The sequence below is a fragment of the Macaca fascicularis genome, chromosome 17 (genome assembly GCF_037993035.2).
Source record: "Macaca fascicularis isolate 582-1 chromosome 17, T2T-MFA8v1.1".
Classification (NCBI taxonomy): domain Eukaryota; kingdom Metazoa; phylum Chordata; class Mammalia; order Primates; family Cercopithecidae; genus Macaca; species Macaca fascicularis.
The window spans coordinates 5,234,268-5,258,502 of record NC_088391.1 but is presented as its reverse complement, the minus strand read 5'-3'; the positions used below and the strand labels follow the sequence as shown (position 1 = coordinate 5,258,502).

General features: G+C 41.4%; 1 protein-coding gene and 1 long non-coding RNA gene across 6 annotated transcripts in view; one reads left to right on the top strand and one right to left on the bottom strand.

Annotated features, from left to right (window-relative positions):
• The first annotated feature begins 13,867 nt into the window (after positions 1-13,867).
• The window catches only part of LOC123569823 (uncharacterized), a 30,421-nt gene continuing 20,053 nt past the window's right edge, over positions 13,868-24,235 (top strand). The window contains exon 1 of the long non-coding RNA XR_010582511.2: positions 13,868-14,076. This is a non-coding gene — a long non-coding RNA (uncharacterized lncRNA). The remainder of the gene's footprint in view (positions 14,077-24,235) is intronic.
• PARP4 (poly(ADP-ribose) polymerase family member 4) overlaps positions 20,324-24,235 on the bottom strand; it is a 93,557-nt gene continuing 89,645 nt past the window's right edge. For all 5 annotated transcript variants that reach the window (XR_012426764.1, XR_012426765.1, XR_012426766.1 and 2 more), the window contains one exon: positions 20,324-20,712. Coding sequence is in view for 2 of the 5 variants with exons in the window: in XM_045377211.3 (XP_045233146.2) it covers positions 20,517-20,712 (196 nt within the window). In the remaining 3 variants the exon portion in view is untranslated. The remainder of the gene's footprint in view (positions 20,713-24,235) is intronic.

Sequence of the window (24,235 nt, the reverse complement as noted above, 5' to 3'; positions counted from 1 at the left end):
GACTAGGCTGGTCTAGAACTCCTGACCTCAGGTGATCCGCCCACCTCCGCCTCCCACAGCTCTGGGATTACAGGCGTGAGCCACCGTGCCTGGCCTAGCGGGTTTCTTTAAATAGTGTTTGCCACTAATATAAAATTCAATTAAAAGTTTAAAAATTAAGTTGATACACAGCTTTTTAGGAACACATCCATCATTTCAACAATGTAGGCTTGTAAAAAACAAGTGCTAGGAAGGGTGTGATTACTCAACAATATGAGATCGATTTTCTGCCTCATTCACAAAAGCAAAACGCTCTTCCAGAGAAAGGCAGCTTTGCAGAACCATGTCAGTGTGTTTATGGGCAGAAAAGCAGATTCACAAAGATGTGAGAATGGACTTGCTCTTCTTCCCAACAGACGCAGCCCACGGAATATACACTTGGGCGGAAGAAAACCCGGATGAATGTATCAAAATTCCAAGCTTCTTGGAGACCTATGATTTAATTTGTAACTTCATTTTCAGATTTCCCAGAAGTTTTAAGGATTGCAATCCCAAACCCAGTGATGGTAGAGCATTTGAAACAAGCCTAGACCATGCAGGAGGTCATTTCCACCGGGCAACTAATCTGCCAATTGTATTATGGTTTAGAGAAAACCCTGATTGCAGTTAGCAAACAAATTGATTTGTGTGGAAAATTTTTGTCTGGAAGGAAAAGGAACTGAATAGATAGAAGGGATTTATTTTGAAGACAAGGCCTCACTCTGTTGCCCAGGCTGGAGTTCAGTGGCCGTAGCTCACTGCAGCCTCCACCTCCCAGGCTTAAGAGATCCTCCCACCTCAGCCTCCCAAGTAGCTGGGACTAGAGGCTCGCGCCACCACACCCAGCTAATTTTTGTATTTCCTGTAGAGATGGGGTTTCGCCATATTGCCCAGGCTGGTCTCGAACTCCTGAGCTCTCCAAGTCCTGAGCTCAAGCAATCTGCCCACCTCAGCCTCCCAAAGTGCTGGGATTACAGGCATGAGCCACCATGCCTGGCCAGAGAAATTTATTCTTTCCCAGATCCTTCTAAGTTTATACTGGCATATTATATGGTTTAATCATAGCTCTCAGTCACCATGGTTTCCGAAGTAATAGGGAACAGAAATCCCCATGTCTAATTCCTACACTTTCCCTCTTCCCTTTTGTGGAGCTTCCTTTTCATTTCACAATTTTTAGCGATTTTAAGTTATTCCCTCCTCTCCTAGGAGAGTTGGTAATCTGAAAGAAAACATCTCGTCTTTGGTTTGTTGTCAGATAAAACTGAAGGTAGTCTTATGCACAAATAAGGCAGAATAAAGTTGGTTCTTATATTTAAAAAAATTAAAAATGGAAAGCCTCAAATATGGGCTGTCAGGCTACCCTGTTGACATATTGCGGTCAGTGGTTTCCAATAGTACAATGGGGTTTAAATGTTGCACCTACACATATTGTCCAAATAGAAACGTACAAAATGATACTTTTGTACTTGTCCAAATAGAGAAGTACAAAAATACACACTTTTGGGCAAAGAACATGAATAGACACTTCTTAAAAGAGGACATACATGTGACCAACAAACATGAAAAAAAGCTCAGTATCACTGATCGCTGCAGAAATGCAAATCAAAACCAGAATGAGATACCATCTCACACCAGTCAGAATGGCTATTACTAAAAAGTCAAAAAACAAAAGATGCTGGTGAGGTTGTGGAGCAAAATGAATACTTTTACACTGTTGGTGGGAGTGTAAATTAGTTCAACCATTGTGGAAGACAGTGTGGAGATTCCTCAAAGATCTAGAGGCAGAAATGTCATTTGACCCAGCAATCCCATTACTGGGTATATACCCCAAGGAATATAATCATTGTATTAAAAGATACATGCCCTCATATGTTCATTGCAGTACTGTTCACAATAGCAAAAACATGGAATCAACATAAATCCCCATCAATGATGGACTGGATGAAGAAAATGTGGTACATATATACCATGGAATACTATACAGCCATAAAAAGAAACGAGATCATGTTTCTTACAGGGACATGGATAAAGGTGGAGACCATTATCCTTAGCAAACTAACGCAGGAACAGAAAACCAAATACCACGTGCTCTCACTTGTAAGTGGAGGAAAATGATGAGAACACATGAACATGTAGGGGGAGAACAACACACACTGGGGTCTGCTGGAGGGTGCAGGGGGAGAAGGGAGAGCATCAGGAAGAATTGCTAATGGATGCTGGTTTAATACCTGGGTGATGGGATGATCTTTGCAGCAAGCTACTATGGCACACGTTTACCTATGCAACAAGTCTGCACATCCTGCATGTGTACCCCTGAACTTGAAATAAAAGTTGGAAATTAAAAAAATGTTTTGAAGAAAAATACACACTTTCAAGACTATGAAAATCAGCATAGGTAGGAACCCAAAAGACAATGAATAGAAAGCAAATCATAATTAAGACCATTTTCATTGGTCAGAGTCTGTAAGTCTGGTGAAGAGCTGAAGAAGCAGCATGTCTAATCCCATCTCATTAACCAAGCGGCCCAACAAAGACAGATGTCTGCTCTTGGTCCATTCTGTCTGAATGAGGCTAGAAAATGTTCATCTTACAACATGGGAGTTAACGGGCATGAGGAACTCTAAGCTTCCCAGCTTGGCCCTTCAAGCCGTTTTTCTGTTAGAAAAGAAATGGTTTGGGGGTTGCTTTTATTAAAAGAAAAAGCTTTACCAAGAACTTCATTTACCCTATCTGCCTAAAAATTATTTCTCAATAACTCCTGTATTATTTCCCCCAAGATAAGCAAATTTAACTACTATTAGGGGGTGTTGAACGATGATTCTTTTTGGCTACTTCCCACTGAAAAGGGGTGTCATGTGGAGGAACAGCAGCTGGGCCTTCTCCTGAGGTTGATTTAATGGTTCTTGGAAGAATGGCATGTCCATGTTTGGCTCTGCTCATAGCACCATTTGGAGTTTGATTGCTTCTAGGTGAAAAGAGATAAATTTTACAAGAAGATTTAAAATATAGGGTTAGAATATGAGCATTAAGATTACCACCGTTGGGGGGGGCCTTATAGACCTTAACTGATAGCAGAGTTTGGTACCTGTTACACCAATGGACTGCAATACCGATTGCCTGCACTAGATGTCGCTGTACATTACCAGAAATGTTAATAAAAAAGTAAGACTTTCCTTGAGAAATGCATCCATTTCCCTCTTGACTTGCCATTAGAGAAGAAATTTAGTCTAGGCCATCTTTATAACTTGCAATATGATTGGGAGAAATACATTATTGGGTGGCTAAAATAACTTTAGCATTAATTTTGACAATTCCTTTTCTTTATTAAATTTTTTCATGACTTTCACAGACCCTCTTAAAACACACTTCAACTTTACGACTTGTCTTAAACATCCTTCCTTTAAACAACCAGTCATTTCCTTCCAGGACAAATATTTACAATACAAAATCTTTTCTTATATAAAATTTATTTCTTTATAATCTTTTTTTTTTATAGCTTAGAGTGCATTATATTACCAACCTTTAGTAAAAAGTTCTGTTAATCTTAATGATAGCAAAACTTTTATGCTTGCTTCTTATCTGTAACTATTACTCCTGCTATAATCAAAACAGCCTTGACTAAATTTCTCCTGCAATTATTAATCCTTTTATAAGGATGATAATCAGCCAAAATATTACAGCAATTAGAATTTTACAACCAGAATTCCACACTGGGTGCCACAGTGTATAGTCCTATTGCAAATAGTAGCGTGACTGTAACAAGTTCCACAAGAGTGGCATAGTAAATAATTTTCGTTTAAAACTTTACTTGCCAAGATATAACATTTCCCTTCGGGGATTTACAAGGTTACAAATGCAATCTCATGTATAATTAAAATTTCCCTGCAAATATGTGTTAAAAAGAAGTTCTAATATTTGGTGGCAAATTTTGAGAGGAAAGGGCAGAAGTGACAAAAAGTATCTATTGAGGTAAAGGTGGGGTTGAGTAAGATGAGGAGCCCTCCCTCACTCAGTTACTTATCTTTCATGATTTTTAGCATAAGATCTTCTATTTCTCCACATTCCTATTCAGGTCGTTCCTCTGGGCTGTCAGAGGTTGCTCCCTCAGCTCTTCAGGCTTTGACTTGAGTGTGATGTATCCAGGAGTTGATTCCTGTAACTTTTACTGCTGAGAGGGTTGAAAGAAGAACAGTGTAGGGCCCTTCCCAGCTTGGCTTAGGGAAGGAAAGAGATGAGAGTTTTCACTAATGCCTAATTTCCTGGATTATATAAAGGTGGTTTTATTTCCTGGGGTTGGGCTTCTCCTAGTTGTGTTAATTCCTGTTGGAAATGAGCTAGAAGGGTTACATCCTTAACCAATTTAGAGGTTCTCTGCCTGAAAACAATCTCTGAGCACATTGATAAGTTGTATCCTTTCCCAAGTGAAAAGCTTGGCGAAGGATTTTAAGGACTTTCACTGACTGGAGGCTGGCAAATAGAGTTTGCCATCCTGACTGTAGGCATCTGAGGGCTGAAAAGTATGCCCTTGAGAAGTGGCCTATTCTATTTCTGCAGCAGAATACTGAGGTTTAATTTCTTTTATGGAGCCCTCCTAGATTAGAAAGGCTTGAAGTGTGTTAGTGCCTTGAGGCTTCCTTGCCTTTGACTTAGCTGCCTGATCAGCTTATCTATTTCCTTCAGCTATTTCATCCGTTCCCTTTTGATGTTCCCTACCATACTTCCCTGCTATCTCTCGTGGAAGAAAAACTGAGGATTATAATCTGCTAATTTCCTGATGATATTTTATAAGAAACCCATTAGTGGTAAGAAAATGCCGTTCCTTTCGAATGGCAGCATGAGCATGGAAAATCAGGAAGGCATACTTGGAGTCAGTATAAATGTTAGCTACGTTTCCCTTGCTTATTTTAAGTGCTCTTGTAAGAGCTATTAGCTCAGCTAATTGAGCGCTTGTGTTTGGGAAGTGACTACTACGTACTTCTTTGCTTTACTGGCTGTTTGCTACCTAAGAGCTCCCCCTAGAGGACAGTGATTTTGCCACGTTATGTGGGATGTAAACAGTTATTTCCTAGGGTTAACTTGAACAAGGCTTTCTGACTAGAACTATCATGACAATGGCTTGGAATCATGTGTAAATAGGTCCTCCAAACTACAACCAAGGTTGAGAAAAACACTGGATTAGAGTTTTTCCTGAGATGCCACTTATGGTCGTGCTATAGGAAGAGGGGAGGCCTAGATGAGAGAGGAGAAGGGAGAGAGAGAGACTGGCTCAAGTGTTTAGAAGATCTACTTTCATTTTCTCCCTCCCTTCCTTTGTGCTGTTAACATATATTTTTACTTCCACATATTGTACACTTCACACATTTTTATTAGTTTTGCTTTAAATAGAAATAAGATGTTTATTCAAATGAGAAAATAAGATGATTTTATATTCATACCAGAATTACTATATTTCTGGAGTTCTTTATTCCTTTGTGTAGGTCAGACTATCCATCTCTTATGCTCCTTCTGCCTCAACAATTTCCTTTACTATTTCTTTTGGTTCAACTTAGTTAATGATAACATCTCTATTTTCATCTGAAAATAACCTCTTTCCCCTTCATTTTGGAGGACAGTTTTACTAGCTGCAGAATTTAGAATTTCTTTCAGCAAATTGTCTTTTGGCTTTTCTGAGAAGTCATGGTCATCCTCTATTTGGTTTCCCTTTGATAACTTTATAACATGTTTTTCACCTTTGGCTGATTTTAATATTTTTTGTTTTATTCTTGAAATTCAGCAAATTGATTATGATGTATTTTGGGTGTGCGTGTGTTTAGCCTACTTTGGGTTGGTTGTGCTTCTGGGATCTTGGTGTTTGGAAAATGTCCTGCCTTTATTTATTCAACTACTTTTTCTGTTCCTTTCTCTATTTGCAGTTCCAAAGTAACTTATGATGCATGTAAGACTGCTTGATATTGTCTCATAGGTAACAGGCTCTCTTCGTTTTTTTGTTCGGCCTTCTCTTTGTGCTTTAGTTTGGATAGTTTCCATTGCTATGTCTTCAAGTTTTTATTTTTTATTCTGCAGTGTGTAATCTACTGCTAAACTTATTCAGTGAAGTTTCCATTTTATATATTGTATGATTCAACTCTACCAAGATTTATTTGTTTCTTTTATTATGGTTTCAATTTCTTTCCCTGTCATATTATCTTTAATACCTTAAACATATTTACAATGGCTCTTTTAAAGTTCTCACATACTAATTCCATCAATCCCTGTCATTTCTGTGTCTGCTTCCATTGACTGACTTTTTTCGTGATTATGGATGGTGTTTTCCTGTTTTGAACAGCATTTTTGACTGGATGTTGGACATTGTGATTATTACATTCTTAAGTGTCTGGATTTCGTTTTCTCCCACTAAATTTTTTTGGTTTTTTGCAGGCAGTTAAATTCATTATGAAGCCCCTTGATGCTTTAGAGGCTTTTTTTTTTTTTTTTTTTTTTTTTTTTGAGACAGAGTCTCACTCTGTCGCCCAGGCTGGAATGCAGTGGCCGGATCTCGGCTCACTGCAAGCTCCGCCTCCCGGGTTTACGCCATTCTCCTGCCTCAGCCTCCTGAGTAGCTGGGACTACAGGCACCTGCCACCCCGCCCAGCTAGTTTTTTTGTATTTTTTAGTAGAGATGGGGTTTCACCATGTTAGCCAGGATGGTCTCGATCTCCTGACCTCATGATCCACCCGCCTGGGCCTCCCAAAGTGCTGGGATTACACGCTTGAGCCACCACGCCCAGCCTAGAGGCTTTTTTTTTTTTTTTTTAAGATTTAAGATAAATTTTGTTAATATTAAAAGTCTGGAATAGTTCTTGCTTTAGTGCTAGTTTTGCTCTACTTTCAAGCTATGGCCCTTGTGGGGTCTCCGCGGAATATCTCAAGTATTCCTCAAGGTCTTTCCATTCTGAATGGTTAGATCTAGAATCATGTGGGAGTTCTAAGAATTGTTCAGCACAAACAACCCGAAGCAGGCTAAACATGCGCACACAATACACCATGATCGGTCTGCTGAATTTCTCTGGTAGTTTGTCTTTGTTCAACTTCATTGAGTTTCACTCTAAACATGTACGACTTAGCATCCAGCTATTCACTCTACAATGTCCCTGTGGAAATTCCTAGAGCTCTTTCTGTGTATGGCTTGTTTCTCAACAGTACTCTGTGCAGCAGACTCCAGCTGCCTTAGCCTCCCCAAACTTTGCTCTCTGTTTCCTCAACTTAGTGAGAATATTAAGCTTTGCATAGGTACTACTTCCTGGCACCGTGGTCCAAAATCTGCCTCTAGGCAGAAGGGCTGGCAAAGGTTTGGCTCATTTAGTTTATTTCCTTTTCCTTAAAATTATAGTTTTGTGCTGCCCTTTGTCCAATGTCTGAAGATAATAATTTCATTCATTTTTTTCTCAGTATTCTTTTTTTTTTTTTTTTTTTTTTGAGGCGGAGTCTCGCTCTGTCGCCCAGGCTGGAGTACAGTGGCGGGATCTCGGCTCACTGCAAGCTCTGCCTCCCGGGTTCCCGCCATTCTCTTGCCTCGGCCTCCCGAGTAGCTGGGACTACAGGCGCCGCCACCACGCCCGGCTAATTTTTTTGTATTTTTAGTGGAGACGGGGTTTCATTGTGTTAGCCAGGATGGTCTCGATCTCCTGACCTCGTGATCCCGCCTGTCTCGGCCTCCCAAAGTGCTGGGATTACAGGCTTGAGCCACCGCGCCCGGCCCTTTTTCTCAGTATTCTAATAGTTTTAAGCAGGATGACAATTTCAGTACTAGTTACTACATCATGAGTAGTAAGCTGAATTCCCCTCGATTTCTAATTATTTGTGGAGATGGGGTCTTGTTGTGTCACCAGGGCTGGAGTGCAGTGGCATGATCATGGCTTTCTCCAGCCTCTGAATCTTGGACTCCAGCGATCTTCCCACCTCAGCCTCTGGAGTAGTTCGGGCTACAGATGTGTATCCTCATGCGTAGCTGAATAATTTTTAAAAACAGCTTTATTAAGATTGTAATAACCAATTCATTTTAAAGTGTATAATTCAATGATTTTTAGTATATTCATGAATAGTGTAACCATCACTGTAGTCAATTTCAGAAAATTTTTATTGCCTCAAAAAGAAACCCTATGTACTTAAAAGATTAACTTTTTACCCCCTCATCTTCCTTCCTGACCTAAGCAAGCACTAATCTACTTTCTATTTCTCTAGATTTGCTTATTATGGACATTTCATATGAATGGAATCATGTTGTATATGGCCTTTTGTGAACAGGGTGAAATCCTGTCTCTACTAAAAATGCAAAAATTAGCTGGGTATGGTGGCCTGTGCCTGTAATCCCAGCTACTCAGGAGGCTGAGGCAGGAGAATTGCTTGAACCTGGCAAGTGGAGGTTACAGTGAGCTGAGATCACACCACTGCACTCCAACCTGGGCGACAGAGCAAGACTCTCTCAAAAAATAAAATAAAATTAGCGAAATGTTTTCAAGGTTGATCCATGTTGGAGCATGTATCAGTACTTCAGTCCTTTTTATGGCTGACTAATAGTCCATTGTATGGATATACAACAAATTGATAATCCATTCATGGATAACTTTTTGAAAATTTCATTGCGTTTTACTTCCTTTTTCCTTTTCGCTTTATCTTCCTTCAAACTGGTATCAGGATTTTTAGTTCATTTGCTCAGAGGTGTCATTTTTGGCAGGAGAGAAAATAGAAGTAGCCTTCAAGAATTTCTGGTCTTTGTTTGTAAGAACCCACTGAATAGAATAGGGTCTGACAAATGGGGTTTGTCCTGGACTAGAGGAGAGAGTTGAAAGGCATCTCTTTGTTCCTGGGAAAAGCCCCAGGAAGACAATGTGCTCCAGGAGTGGCGCGGGGGTTTCCTGGGGATGTGAAGCGTGGGTATGGGGATTTCCAACCTCCCCAAAGGTTCCAGCTCCCCACACCTGGTACAGAAGCCTCATCCAGCTGCCAGACCAAAAAGGACCATGTGTCTTACTGGAGACTGTGTGGGCAGATGACAGAAGAATGAAGTGTTCCGATGCTTTGCACTGTGTAAGACCCTGGAAAGTTGGTACTTCTTGAGGCAGAGCTGCAAGAATGATTGAGGTTGAATTTTTACTAGTCGTGTTGGACAGGGAAATTGGAATGGAAACTAAACTGATTTATAGAAAATAATGAGATATATACATTCTTGCACACCTGATTTTGAGGCCTGAGATGATCCTCACTATGTGAGTTCATTGAATTCAAGAATACAGTGTGAATTTCATAGAAACAAAAGAGACAGGACATTATGCTTAGAAAAATGTTTTCTATGCCTCATCTTGCCTTTAATCTGTGAGTTTTCTTCATGACCTCTTTCCTATTAGGCATGATAGCTTTATTATGCAACACAAAGTCTTTTAATCATTTTCCAAAAACAACTTGTATCAAAGTTTAAATTTTGGTGAAACATAATGCTCTCAATTTTATACTTTAGGCTGAGCTGATAAACAAATTACCTTTCAGACACGGAAAAAAAATACATTTGGTAAAACATTGAAGACACATTAAGAAAAAGCAAATAGGGGTCACCCAAGGATTTTGAGTGTTTGGGAGTGCCAGTGCATTCTACCAGTCTCAGTGAAGGACATGAGCACACACTACAGTAATCGGAATCTTAGTCGTAGGTGAAATCAGGAAAAGCAACTCTTCTTGTGTTTACTTTTAGTAGTGTCATAAGAATGAACTAGTTCTTCCTGTGTGACCGCAGATGCTCCTGTTTGAGAAAATGCATACCCACCTGGAAGAGAAAAGCACAGGGAAATCTGTTAGGAGCACTAACACCCAGTGAACATTCTGGTGACAGAGATGAAGACTCCAACTGGATTGGATATGTTGGATACATAAGCCAGGCAAGCAACTGGGGCAAGGAAAGTGGCAGCTGTGATGAGGGTGTGGTGACGGAGTGGTCTGCAAACCCGGCCATATTAGAACTACTTAGGGATATGTTTAAAAATATCTATTTCTGGATCCACAGTTGCTTTGTGGGGAGCTGGATGTCGGTGTGTGCTTTTAAACGCTCTCCCAGTGATCCCAAGGTACATCACGTCCTACGCAGAAAACTGCTGTCCTACAGGATACAGCCTGGCTAGGGCTATGTCAGTCTTGCTGTTTTGACCATCTTGGGCACTTGCTGAGACTGTGAGGGGGCAACTGCTCCTCTCTATGTGGCTGAGCAGTGGCCTCATGGGCCCCTGGCTTCCTTTCCTTACCACCATTGGAGAGGAGCAGCTCTGGAGATGTTTGAATCTTGAAACTAACATTTGTAATTGGAACCCAGAAAAGTAGTTTACAAAACTGAAAATTTGCTGGGGGATGACACATAATATTACATTTGGTAAAGACTTCATCATGCTGGAAACATTCCTGTCTTAAAACCAGGATGATTTAAATAGGTTTTCAAAGTGGTTTACACGCGTTTAAATAAATAATAAGATATTCCCAGAGGTGTCAATTCATTGATAAGCACAGTGTCCTCTGGAGGATCTTATAATCATTTCTGAAAGTAGTTCAGGCACTCAGTGTAACTCACTACAGAAAGCTAACAGGTGTTCCTGTCCTTCTGTAACTCTTGATCTTGATAGGCTGAACAATAGAGTGGCCACCCTCGAATAATACATTCCGATTAAAACGCAGCACATCAAGCTAGACAAACGCTATTTCCACCCACATGTAGCTAAGGTTTATCGCTTGGCTCATTAATGACAATGGATTTACTAGCAGACAGCCACGCTCTTTGAAAGAAGAAAAATAAATTATACATGGAACTTCTATCCACATGTTATCTGCTGAATTATTAATTAAATGAAACACTTCTGTGTGGAAAGAAGGCCAAGTGTTCTGCAACCTTCTCTGTACATTAGAATCCCCTGAGGATTTGGGAAAACTCGGAGTAGCCTCCCCAAGCACTAGACCAGCAGTTCCCCCAGTGAGCACCAGGAATTCACCTGGTGATGGCGGGGCCCCAGCTTGAGTTTCTGAGTTAGTGAGTCGGAGGGGGGCCCAACAACTGGCATTTCTAACAACTTCCCAGGGGATGCATCTGTCAGAGGTGTTCGAACCAGAGCGACTCCATCTTGAATAGGGGCTGGGAAAATAGGGCTGAGACCTACTTGGCTGCATTCCCAGGAGGTTAGGCTTTCTAAGTCACAGGATGATGACATAGGTTGGCACAGGACACAGGTCATAAAGACCTTGCTCACAACACAAGTTGCAGTAAAGAAGTTGCTAAAACCTACCAAAACCAAGATGGCAATGAAAGTGGCCTCTGATTGTCCTCACTGCTCATTATATGCTAATCGTAATGCACTAGCATGCTACCAGACACTCCCACCAGCACCAGGACAGTTTACAGATGCCATGGCAACATCAGGAAATTACCCTCTATGGTCTAAAAGGGGAGAAATCCTCAGTTCCAGGAAGTGCCCACACCTTTCCTGGAAAACTCAGGAATAATCCACCTCTTGATGAGCATATAATCAAGAAATAACTCTAAATATTTCTGGTCAAGTAGCCCATGCTGCTGCTCTGCTTATGCAGTAGTCATTCTTTATTCCTTACTTTGCTAATAAACTTGCTTTCACTTTATGCATTCACCTCTAATTCCTTCTTACACAAGAGCCAAGAACCCTCTCTTGGGGCATGGATTAGGACCCCTTTCATGTAACACATCTGCTGCTGCCTAGGACTCTGCATGGAGAGTCACTGTTTTAGGTCAAGGTCGTCACAGTCTCTTGATGGACACTGTTTATCAGTATTTCCTAACCCTTTGGGATTTCCTCCCATCTGACTTCCTTCTTTTCCTCCTTCCTTCCCACTGTGTCCGGAATTGGTGGGTTCTTGGTCTCGCTGACTTCAAGAATGAAGCTGCGGACCCTCGCAGTGAGTGTTACAGTTCCTAAAAAGATGGTGTGTCTGGAGTTTGTTCCTTCAGACGTTCAGATGTGTCTGAAGTAGTGGGTTTGTGGTCTTGCTGACTTCAGGAGTAAAGCTGCAGACCTTTGCAGTAAGTGTTGCAGCTCTTAAAGGCAGCGCGTCTGGAGTTGTTCATTCCTTCTGTTGGGTTTGTGATCTCCCTGGCTTCAGGAGTGAATCTGCAGACCTTCGTGATGATTGTGACAGCTCAAAATGGCAGCACAGACCCAAAGTATGAACAGCAGCAAGATTTATTAGCTGCAAAAGAACAAGGCTTCCACAGCATACAAAGACACCCAACCAACCTGGTTGCCCCTGCTTGCTGGGGTGGCCTGCTTTTATTCCGTTATCTGGCCCCACCCACATCCTGCTGATTGGTCCATTTTACAGAGAGCTGATTGGTCCATTTTGACAGAGTGCTGATTGGTGCATTTACAAATCTTTAGCTAGACACAGAATGCTGATTGGTGCATTTACAGTCCTATAGCCAGACACAAAAGTTCTCCATGTCCCCACCAGATTAGCTAGACACAGTGCTGATTGGTGTGTTTACAAACCTTTAGCCAGAGGGAAAAGTTCTTCAAGTCCCCACAGGTCCCAGAAGCCCAGCTGGCCTCACCTCACTGGCACTCCCGGCTGCACCCTGGGGCACCCAGCGCAGGCACTCCGGCAGCCCGGGTTCCAGACAACCAAGAGGAAAAGAGGGGAAGCGAGAAAGAGATGGAGACCCGCCATCGTGACCAACGACCCCACGAAGAGGCAATGGCAGTCCATGCACCGGACCCGCCTCAGACCAAGCACAGCAGGCGCCCGCTGGCAGCCCTGAGTGTGGGCCCGCCAAGCCCACGCCCACCCGGAACCCGCGCAGGCCCCAGCGCGGCGCACAGCCCTGGTTCCCGCCCGTGCCTCTCCCTCCACACCTCCCCGGGAGCAGAGGGAGCCGGCTCCGGCCTCGGCCAGCTGCAGAGAGCGGCCCCCACAGCGGCCGGAGTGCACGCGGAGGCCAAGGAGGCGCCAAGAGCGAGCGAGGGCTGCTAGCATGTTATCACCTGTCACCACTTGAGGAAAATGTCACTTAGAATCTCCAGGTGGAACTTTAAAGAGTTTTATAAAAGCACTCAGGTGTTTTTCGGAACAGCCATGGATGAAGGACAAGCGGTTCGGAAGCAGCACGAAGCAGGAGGGAATGCCGGTGGTGAGAGGATTGCCTGGGGGAGAGGGGACAGCACAGTGCCTGGGTGTGGTGGGAAATCCACGAGGAAGGTGCCCTGAGCTCCGCGTGTGAGGAGCGGCCCACACTAAGTCAGCTATGCAAACAACCATAGTGGGAAAATGGCCGTCCCTTCTATTTTATTTTTAATGTTCTGATCATAAAAACATTTAGGACTATAAAAATGAGCAGATAAAAAAATGTTCTGCTGCCTCTTAATGGAAGATGTGTGCGCATTTTAAATAGTCTCTTCCCCAAAAGGAGAAACCAAAGTTCTCTTTTTGCCAGGCTCATTTCCCTGCTTTTCATTCTTGACCTAATACCAGCCCGGAGCGGGATGGCTGGATCTGGCCTGAAGGGAATGTTTCCCCGCCAGGCCCACCAAGACGCATGCGCATCCGGGGACTTTCCGGAGCTGATTGTTTCTGCTGCATCACCCCATCCAAGGCTCTGGGCGATGTTTTGGAATTTGTCAGCTTTTGTACATTAGTAAAATATGATTATGTCTTTCTCATTCTAAATTTGTTTTTGAACCTAATCTTGCATTTGTAGTTTTGTATTCTTTTCCTAAAAAGGGTCCTGCAACTACATAAAGTTTTGTCCTCACAAAACCTAGTTCTGACGTTTATACAGAGGCAATATATATCATTTGGAAACCTGAGCTGTTTTCCTTTTCACAGTCTCCCAAGGAAGAAGAATGAGAGCTGATGTTAAGTGGGAGAACGGAAATCCAGGCCAGCAGCCTCCGCCACACCTGACAAAGATGCAGACCTGCTCCCAGCTCTTCCTACTGAACCTTTAACTGCCATTTACATCCAAACGGGGAGCTCAGAGGAAGCCTCCAGCTCTTTGCATTCCCCACTTTCATTCATCTTTTGGTAAGTCCTGACACCCCGAGAGTCTTTTTTTTTTTTTTTTTTTTTTTGAGACGGAGTCTCGCTCTGTCACCCAGGCTGGAGTGCAGTGGCCAGATCTCAGCTCACTGCAAGCTCCGCCTCCCGGGTTCACGCCATTCTCCTGCCTCAGCCTTCTGAGTAGCTGGGACTACAGGCGCCCGCCACCTCACCCAGCTAGTTTTTTGTATTTTTTTAGTAGAGACGGGGTTTCACCATGTTAGCCAGGATGGTCTCGATCTCCTGACCTCGTGATCCGCCCGTCTCGGCCTCCCAAAGTGCTGGGATTACAGGCTTGAGCCACCACGCCCGGCCGAGTTCTACTAATTTATCTATAGATTCTTTTGGATTTTATGATAGATGATTACATCATGTGAAAATAATAAATTGTATTTTTTCCATTTCAGTGATTTCTCTCCCCTAGCACTGGCTAGAACCTTCAGTACAGTGTAGAATTAGAAGTGGCAATAGCAACCATCAACATACAGTTCCATTCTTAAAGGAAAGGCTTTCAACGTCTCTCCAATTGCTTTACGAATGTGTGTGTGTATGTTTTGTGTTTGTGTGTGTGTGTGTGTGTGTGTGTGTTAGCTACCATTTATCAGATTAAGAAATTTCTTGGCTAGGCACCATGGCTTACACCTGTAATCCCAGCACTTTGGGAGGCCGAGCGGTGCAGATCACTTGAGACCAGGAGTTTGAGACCAGCCTGGGCAACATGGTGAAACCCTGTCTCTACTAAAAAATACAAAAATTTGCCAGGTGTGGTGGCACATGCCTGTAATCCCAGCTACTCCGACTGAGGCATGTGAATCACTTGAACCCAGGAGGCAGAGGTTGCAGTGAGCCAAGATCGCACAGCTGCTCTCCAGCCTGGATGACAAAGTGAGACTCTGTCTCAAAAAACAAAACAAACAAAAAAGAAGGAAAGAAAAAAGAAATTCCTTTAGTTTGCTAAGAGTTTTTTTTTTTTAATCATGAATGGATGTTGAATTTTTAAAGATTTTTCTGAATCTTTGCGTTGATGTGGTTAATTGATTAAGTGGTAAACCAACACATTCCTGGAAAAAAACATAATTTAGTTGTGCTGTATTATTTTGTATTATTTTGTTAAATAATTATTAAATTATTAAATTATTTTATTATTACATTGCCAGATTCTGTTTGTTAATATTTTGTTTAGGATTTTCAAATTCATGTCATCTGGGAGATTGGTTATAATTTTCCTTTCTCATATTTTTTTCAAATCTTGGCTTCGTAAAATGAGTTAGATTTCATTTTCTCTGTTTTTATTCTCTGGGTGAATTTATGCGTGCTGATTTTTTTCCTTCTTAAGTGTACAGTGAAATTCACCAGTGAAGGCACATTGGCCTAGAGTTTTCTCTGGAGAGAAGTCTTTAAATTATGGCTCAATTCCATATATAGAATTTTTTAATAATTTTATTTCTTTTGCCCATTTTGATAGATTATAGTTTTCCCAGCATTTGTCCATTTAATCTAACTTTGCAAATGTCATGACATCAAATTGTTCACAATATCATTTTTCCATTTTAATGTCTATGAGGTGTTCCCTTTTTTATTCCGTACATTGCTTTCTTGATGCCTTCTCCTTTTTTTTCTTTTCATTAGTCTCACCAGGGATTTGTCAATTTCACTAGTCTTTTAAAAGTACCAAATTTTTGGCCTTATTGGTGGTCTCTATTTTTTATTTATTTTTTGTTTCATCAATTACTATTATATTTCGTATTTTCTTCTGTACTCTTTGGGTTAATTTGTTCTTTTCCTGACTTCTTGACATGGATAATTCTTAGAGTGTCAACCACTCTCTTTTCTTTTTACCGTTTAAGTTTTCCTCTAAGAATTGCTTTAGCTTCATCCCATAAATTTTTATTTGCAGTGTTTTTATTTTACTTAGTTCAAACTGTTTTCCAATTTTCACTGTGCTTTTTTTTTTTTTTGACTCATGAGTTATGTAGAAGTATAATTCCTTATTTCCAAACATTTGAGAATTTCGTATTTATCTTTAAATTTTTGATTTCTGATTATATTGTGTTGTGGACACAGAACATACTATGTATTTTTTTATGTTAGTTCTTTGAAATTTGTTTAGACTTGCTTTATGGCCCAGAATTTGGTCGATATCGTCAAATGTTTTCTGTACATTTGAAAAGAACACGTATTATGCATTGTTGAGAACAGCATTCTATGTACATCTATTTGTTAATTATTTTATTTAACTCTTCTATATTCCTACTGATACTCTGTTTTCATTTGATTGAATTTTAATAATGTAATTTTTTCCTTCTCACCCTCTGTCATTACCTTCGAAGTCATATACTCGTTGTCTGTTTTTAGTAATTACTGTAAAGATTTCAACCTGCATCCTTGATTTAGCTATTAATTTTTATTTATGTTGAGCCTGCATCTAGAAATCTTCCTAAACTCTCTCATTAGATTAAGGAGTTATTCTACAGACTTACTTGCTACACTGACTTTCTACACTGGTTAGGCTCTGCGGTATATTGTTAAATGGAAGCAGTGAACAGATGGCATTTTTGTTTAATTCCAGGCTTTAAAGAAAATGCTGTCAATATTATGTCATTAATTATGGTGTTCTTGGTAGGTATTTTGGTAGATTCTCTTTGTTGAGTTAAGGAGGTTTCCTAGTGTTTGTTAATTTTTAAAGCCACAGGTGCAGGCTGAATTTTAGTGAATGCTTTTTCCTGCATTATTGAGATAATTGTAAGGTATGTCTTCTTTAATCAATGAATATGATAAATTGCATTAATACAGATTTCTGATATAGGATGATTCTTGTATTCTTTTACTATTTGTTTTTTAACGGGCAAAGGACTTTTTTTTTTTCTTTTTGAGCTTAGTTTTTTGGTACAATTTAACTTTTATTTTAGATTCGGAAGTACATATGCAGGTTTATTGGTAATATTGTGTGATGCTGAGGTTTGGGGTATGATTGATTGCATCATCCAGGTACTGAGCATAGGACCCAATAGTTTTTCAACCTGTGCCATTTTCTGCTGAGCCCCCTCTAGAACTCCCCAGTGTCCATTATTGCCACCTTGATGTCCATGAGCACCCATTGTTTAGCTTTCACTTATGAGTGAGAACATATGGTATTTGGTTTTTTGTTCCTGCATTAATTTGCTCAGGATAGTGACTTCCAGCTGCATCCATGATGCTGCAAAGGACATGATTTCTTTTCTTTCTTTCTTTCTTTTTTTTTTTTTTTTTGAGATGGAGTTTCACTCTTGTTGCCCAGGCTGGAGTGCAATGGTGCGATCTTGGCTCACTGCAACCTCTGCCTCCCATGTTCAAGCGATTCTCCTGCCTCAGCCTCCCAAGTAGCTGGGATTACAAGTGCCCGCCATCATGCCCGGGTAATTTTTGTATTTTTAGTAGAGATGGGGTTTCACCATGTTGGCCAAGCTGCTCTCAAACTCCTGACCTCAGGTGATCCACCCGCCTCAGCCTCCCAAAGTGCTGGGATTACAGTCGTGAACCACTGAGCCCAGCCATTATTTTATTTTATTTTTTATGAATGTGTAGTATTCCATGGTGTATATGTACCACATTTTCTTTATCCAGTCCACCATTGATGGGCACCTCAGTTGATTCTATGTCTTTCCTATTGTCAGTGGTGCTGAGATGAGCATACAGTGCATGTGTCCTTTAGGTAGAACTTATTTTCCTTTGGATATATACCCAGTAATGGGATTGCAATGTCAAACGGTAGTTCTATGTTCTCATATGTTTGTTGGCCACTGGTATGTCTTCTTTTGAGAAGTGTATGTTTATATCTTTTACCCTTTTTTTTTTTTTTTTTTGAGACGGAGTCTCGCTCTGTCGCCCAGGCTGGAGTGCAGTGGCGGGATCTCAGCTCACTGCAAGCTCCGCCTCCCGGGTTTATGCCATTCTCCTGCCTCAGCCTCCCGCGTGGCTGGGACCACAGGCGCCGCAACCTCGCCCGGCGAGGTGTTTTTGTATTTTTTAGTAGAGACGGGGTTTCACCGTGTTAGCCAGGATGGTCTTGATCTCCTGACCTCGTGATCTGCCTGTCTCGGCCTTCCAAAGTGCTGGGATTACAGGCTTGAGCCACCGCGCCTGGCTCTTACCCATTTTTAATGGGGTTGTTTTTTTGTTTTGAAAATACAATCAATTTACGATCCTGGGAGAGCAAGAAGCAAGGAGCCAGCAAGTCTGGACACATTCCAGAGGCCACTGAGGGGTTTTATGCCCTGAGTCCTGGATTCCATCCAAGCCACGAGGGGCTTTATGCCCTGGGCTTAGGCTGTAGTGCAGCCTTCCACTCTTAAGCACAGAGCCTGGTATTCCATAGGCCACAAGAGGTTTTAAACTCTGGACTCATAACTTGTTCCAAGGCTCTTTTCATATGATACCAGACTAGAAGTCTTGCCTCAGCTTTTCTCCCAGCAATTGGACTGATGGGATGTTCCACTGTGCACAAGCATCATGGGTTCTTAAAACAAGGCCCTGCACAAGCACTAAATATGTTCCTGTCACCGCAGTCCACTAGCCCTTCAACTATAAACATGCACAGGAGTCGCCTGGGGGCCTTGCTAAATAAAAATGCAGCTTCTGATTCAATAGCCTCGAATGGGACCAGAGATTCTGCCTGTCTTGATGAGCTCCCGAGTGAGGCAGACAGTGCCAGTTCACAGACTCACACTTTGAGATACGGCCACCTGGGCCATTGTGTTCAAATGTGCTTGATAATCTGGAGCACTTATTAAATATCCAAGTTGCCAGGATTTTCTTCTGGAAATCTTGATTCAGTATGTTTTGGTTGGAGCATTGGACGTTTGGGAAAACTAGAATTTCTTTCTCTCCCTTTAGACAAAAGTCAACTACTGCTGAGGCATGGGCTTAAGAAATGTTGACTAAAATATCCAACTCAGCAACCAATCCTGTGTAATTTTCAAACTGTCAGTAACTTGCTGGGGGTGACCTACACACCCTGGCCATGTGACGGATGAAGAAATGCACTCAGACAGAGGTATCCCATGAAAGAGCAGGCTAGGGGACTGGGCAGCTCCCAGACACCGAGGAGGGTGCTATAAAGAGTCAGCAGCCATGGCCCTGACAGGCTGGGGCTCCAAGCATTTATTCAGTACAGATTTAATGACAAAGGTCTCAAGTAGACACCACTAGAGGGTAATTAACATTGCTGACCTTCTGAGTAGAGAGCAGTCATGTGCCCACAAATGATCAAAGGTCAGTCTTAGGAGCACATGAGTAAATAAGCTATTTAAACTCCTCTACATTGCTATGTATCCATGCCCTAAGCTTTTAAGAGAATTCAGCTGCCTTCAGCCAAATCTTTTACTGAAGCTATGCAAACCTCCTGACCCTCCAAGAAGGTTTGTGTCTATTTCCTACAACTTAATTTTTATAATTTCTCCCACCACCCTGACAGATCCCCTACAAAAGACCATGTTTCTTCTCAGCTTGCTCAGTCCAGCTGAGCCAGCTTTCCACTGGACTCCTGAATGTGAGGACACAGGCTCCCAGGACCATCCAGAAGCAAGCATCTCTCAGCACCTTAAAGCTCTGAAACACTAGCTGGGTGCAGACGCTCATGCCTGTAATCCCAACACATTCAGAGGCTGAGGTGGGAGGATCGCTTGAGGCCAGTAGTTCAAGACCAGCCTAGGCAGCATAGCAAGACCCCATCTCTACAAAAAGTACACCCCAAAATTAGCTGGGTGGGACTACATGCCTGTAGTCTCAATTAATTGGGAGGCTGAGGCGGGACTATCCCTTGAACCCATGAGTTTGAGGCTGCAGTGAGCTATGATCGCACCACTGCACTCCAGCCTGGGAGACAGATTGAGACCATCTCTAAAACAACAACAACAGGCTGGCGCAGTGGCTCATGCCTGTAATCCCAGCACTTTGGGATGCCAAAGTGGGTGGATCACCTGAGGTCAGGAGTTCGAGACCAGCCTGGGCAACCCGGTGAAATCCTGTCTCTACTAAAAATACAAAAAATTAGCAGGGTGTGGTGGCAGGCGCCTATAATCCCAGCTACTGGGGAGGCTGAGGCAGGAGAATTGCTTGCACCCAGGAGGAGGAGATTGCAGTGAGCTGATATCACGCCATTGCACTCCAGTCTGGGCAACAAGAGCAAAACTTTGTCTCAAAAAAATAAAAAATATTAAAAAAAAATAACAAAAAACAAGGAGACACAGAAAACTGAAATATTTTAAGTTTTATTTTATTATTGCTTGTTAGTTGATGAAAGTAATTCTGCTTCCACTTTATTTTTAAAGACAGTAATTGCTACACTGAATAAAACTTTAATGAAGTTTCATTATAAGCATCTATTATCATTTTATTATTTTCTACATAGAAGCATGCAAAAAGTTTAAAATTCAGTTTCATTTGATTTAGCCTTGACTGTAATGAAGGACTCTATGAAGAGGGGACACGGTGTTTATGGGCTGGAGTCCCAGCAACTGCTTGGTGGCAGAGTCCCAGTCTTTCCCCAGTTCAAGCCGTGGGCAGATAGATGGGTACTGTCCTTCAGTTCTTCTTACCCATTCACTTGCTTTCTTTATAGCCTCAAAAGCCCAGGGAATATTCCTAGATGTAAAAAAAAAAAATGTTTCAGATTTCAGAATATAACAACATGTGAAATGTAATATGGTACTAAACCCATCACATTGTATCAGACAAAATGATTCTGCCAAAAATTAAGATATTTAATAAAAGCAGTTTTCCTTGACATCTTACGGGACTTCTTCTACCCGTCTGACCTTGAGTTTATTCACTGCATTGTCAAGTGTCCCGTGCCCACCACTTCCCGGCTTCCACGTGCCTCCAGGCATCCCTGCTGCCTACAGGACAGCTCGAGTTCCAGCTTCTTTACAGTTGTTTATGGTTGTCCCCTTTCCATGCATCTCAATCTAAATCCTATCCATTCTTCACACACAAACTCAAGTACTGTTTTACAAATGAGGCTGCTGTTTCTCTCTCCTTCCCACTGTACCAACTTGATTAGGTACCTTCAGAATATCTGAGAGTCCGCCATGAAACTGGCATATATTCAGTTGTGTCACGTAAACCAGGAATAACTTGGTAGAATAAGCATATCGAGTCAAGTCTGTGTCCACTAAATGGTGTCAAATATTTGAGACTGTTGAATATTCAGGTCTATTCAACACTCAGAAAAATTCTGAGATTGTTAATTAATATTAATTAGCTACTTCCTCACTTGTTCTATCATCTGCTAGAACTTGTTGGTGAACAAGTGGCAACATACACCAAAGTTCTTCAGAAAATTCTATGGGGGAAACTTAATATTTTGAAAATTCTCTCCCTGTTCCCGATTTTTCCCTGTGAACTGGGAAAGGGCCGTCAGTATAGCGTGGTGGTTAAGAGCTGGGTTTGAGTCCTGACTCTGCAATCACATGATATTGGTCATGTGATACTGTGTGGCTTTCATTCAACACTGGGAATCTCAGTTTCCTCTATTACGAGAATAACATGAGGTCCTATGGGTTTGTGGTGGAAATTAACAAAGCATATAAACTTAACATGCTTACTAGTCCCTGGTCCACAGTAGGCACTCAATAAATGTTCACTGAATGTCATGACGGAATGAACATACTAAATAAGAAGCATGCCAAAGTGGGTAAAAGACCAATGTTTCCTGGTAAATATTCATCTACTTATAGTTACTAACTGCTGAAAACAACAAAACTGGCTTTGAATATTTTCACTAATTCAGCTGGCCTCCTTCAGTCCAGTGGCCTCTATACTTTTTGGTTCACCATTCCACTAGTAAGAAAATCTTGTGCCTACACCCCCATGTAATGTGCTCCTACATCAATGTTACGTACATCTTGAAATAGAAAATATAGAAAAAGCTTCAAATATGCAATAAACAGGGAGTAAAAAAAATCTATTTATTTATTTTAGATGGAGTCTCACTGTGTCACCCGGCTAGAGTGCAGTGGCACGATCTCAGTTCACTGCAACCTCTGACTCCCTGGTTCAAGCGATTCTCCTGCCTCAGCCTCCTGAGTGGCTGGGATTACAGGCACGTGCCACCATGCCTAGCTAATTTTTGTATTTTTAGTAGAGACAGCGTTTCACTGTGTTGGCCAGGATGGTCTCAATCTTTTGATCTCGTGATCTGCCCGCCTCAGCCTCCCAAAGTGCTGGGATTGCAGGTATGAGTCACCATGCCCAGTCTAAAATTATTTTGTCTTACGTACTAAAGTGCCAACAAACCATTTTGCTGGCACAATAGCAGTAATGTGGTAAGAGCAATATGCTGGAATATACTTGATCAATTTTGAAAATCTTGCTTTAATACTTTGTGATATTACAGTTCAAAAGCAGGTTCAAAGTTTATACTTGTTCTAACAGCTATAATATTAATAATTGGCAATGATCTAAATAGAGTAAGTGCCTCTTTGGATGTGCCTATTAAGTCAAATACTAATTTGTTAGTCCCTTCTCCTAGCTGTTCAAAGTGTTTTTTCTTTGATATTCATTTAATTAATTCTCTTGGCAAGTGGCACTGGTTTATTTTAAAATAAAATACAAAAATTAGGCTGATGCAGTGGCTCACTTCTGTAATCCCAGAACTTTGAGAGGCCAATGCAGGCAGATCACTTGAGGCCAGGAGTTCGAGACCAGCTGGCCAACATGGCCCGAAACCTCATCTCTACTACAAGTATAAAAATTAGCTTGGCATGGTGGTGCACACCTGTAGTCCCAGCTACTCGGGAGGCTGAGGCATGAGAATTGCTTGAACCTGGGAGGTGGAGGTTGCAGTGAGCCAAGATCATGCCACTGCATGCCAGCCTGGGTGACAGAACGAGACCTGGCCTCAAAAAATAAATAAAAACAAAAAAAAGAAAACCCCTAAAATAGAAAAAAAAATAAAATAAAATGTTATCTTTCTTGGCAAACTAATGAAAAGGTATTGCTTTTTTAAAAATGGAAGTGTACATTACATATAGTAAATTATGATTTTCCTTTTTTTTAGACAGGGTCTCACTTTGTTGCACAGGCTGGAGTGCAGTGGCAGGATCACAACTCAGTGCAGCCTCGACCTCCTGGGCTCAAGCAATCCCCCCACCTCAGCTTCCTGAGTAGTCACACACTACCACACTTGGCTAATTTTTAATTTTTTTGTGGAGACAGGGTCTTTCTATGTGGTCAAGGCTGGTTTTGAACTCTTTGAAGCAAGCAATCCTCCTGCCTTGGCCTCCTAAAGTGCTGGGATTACAGGTGTGAGCCACTGTGCCCAGCAATGCCTGGGTAATTTTAAAAAGGTTTTTGTAGAGATGGGGGTCTCATTGGTTACCCAGGCTGGTCTTAAACTCCTGGGCTTGATCTTGCTGGGCTCAAGTGATCTTCCCGTCTCAGCCTCCCAAAGTGCTTGGATTACAGGCATGAGCCAATTTGCCTAGCCCAGAACTTCCTGAACACCTGTTTTGTGTTTGAGAACTTTTTCTTAATCATGACACTTAAAAATTGTTTTAATTTTTAATTAAACAATTAAATTTTATTTAATTAAATTTTATTTAATTAAATTTAATTAAATTAATTTAATTTAATTTAATTTTCCCTGTCTCATTTTTTTAAATGCAGTGGGTTTTGTTCATATCAGGATCTAAACAAAGTCTACCCTTGCTTTTGGTTGATATGTCTCTAAAGGTTTATTTACAAGTTCTGATCCTCAACCTTTTTTTTTCTATTGCTATTTATTTTTCTCTTGCCATTTATTTCCCCACATTTCAGACTTTGCTGACTGCATTTGCATGGTGTCATGTAACATGTTCCTCTATTCTCTGATCTAATTCAAGAAATCAAGGGGTTTCGTTTATTTGATTTTATACATATTAGTTTCTAACAATATTAATATCTACCTTCCAAAATAACAAATCAAAAGTATTATTAACACCATGGCTACTCCCAGTGAGATTTCTTCGTAATATTTTTTAATCCTTAGGTACTATCCCACTAGGGAGATATAGTCAAATTATGTACTAAGTCACCTTAAATTAATACCCAGACTGGGCACGGTGGCTCACATCTGTAATCCTAGCACTTCAGGAGGGTGAGGTAGGAGGATTGCTTGAGCTCAGGA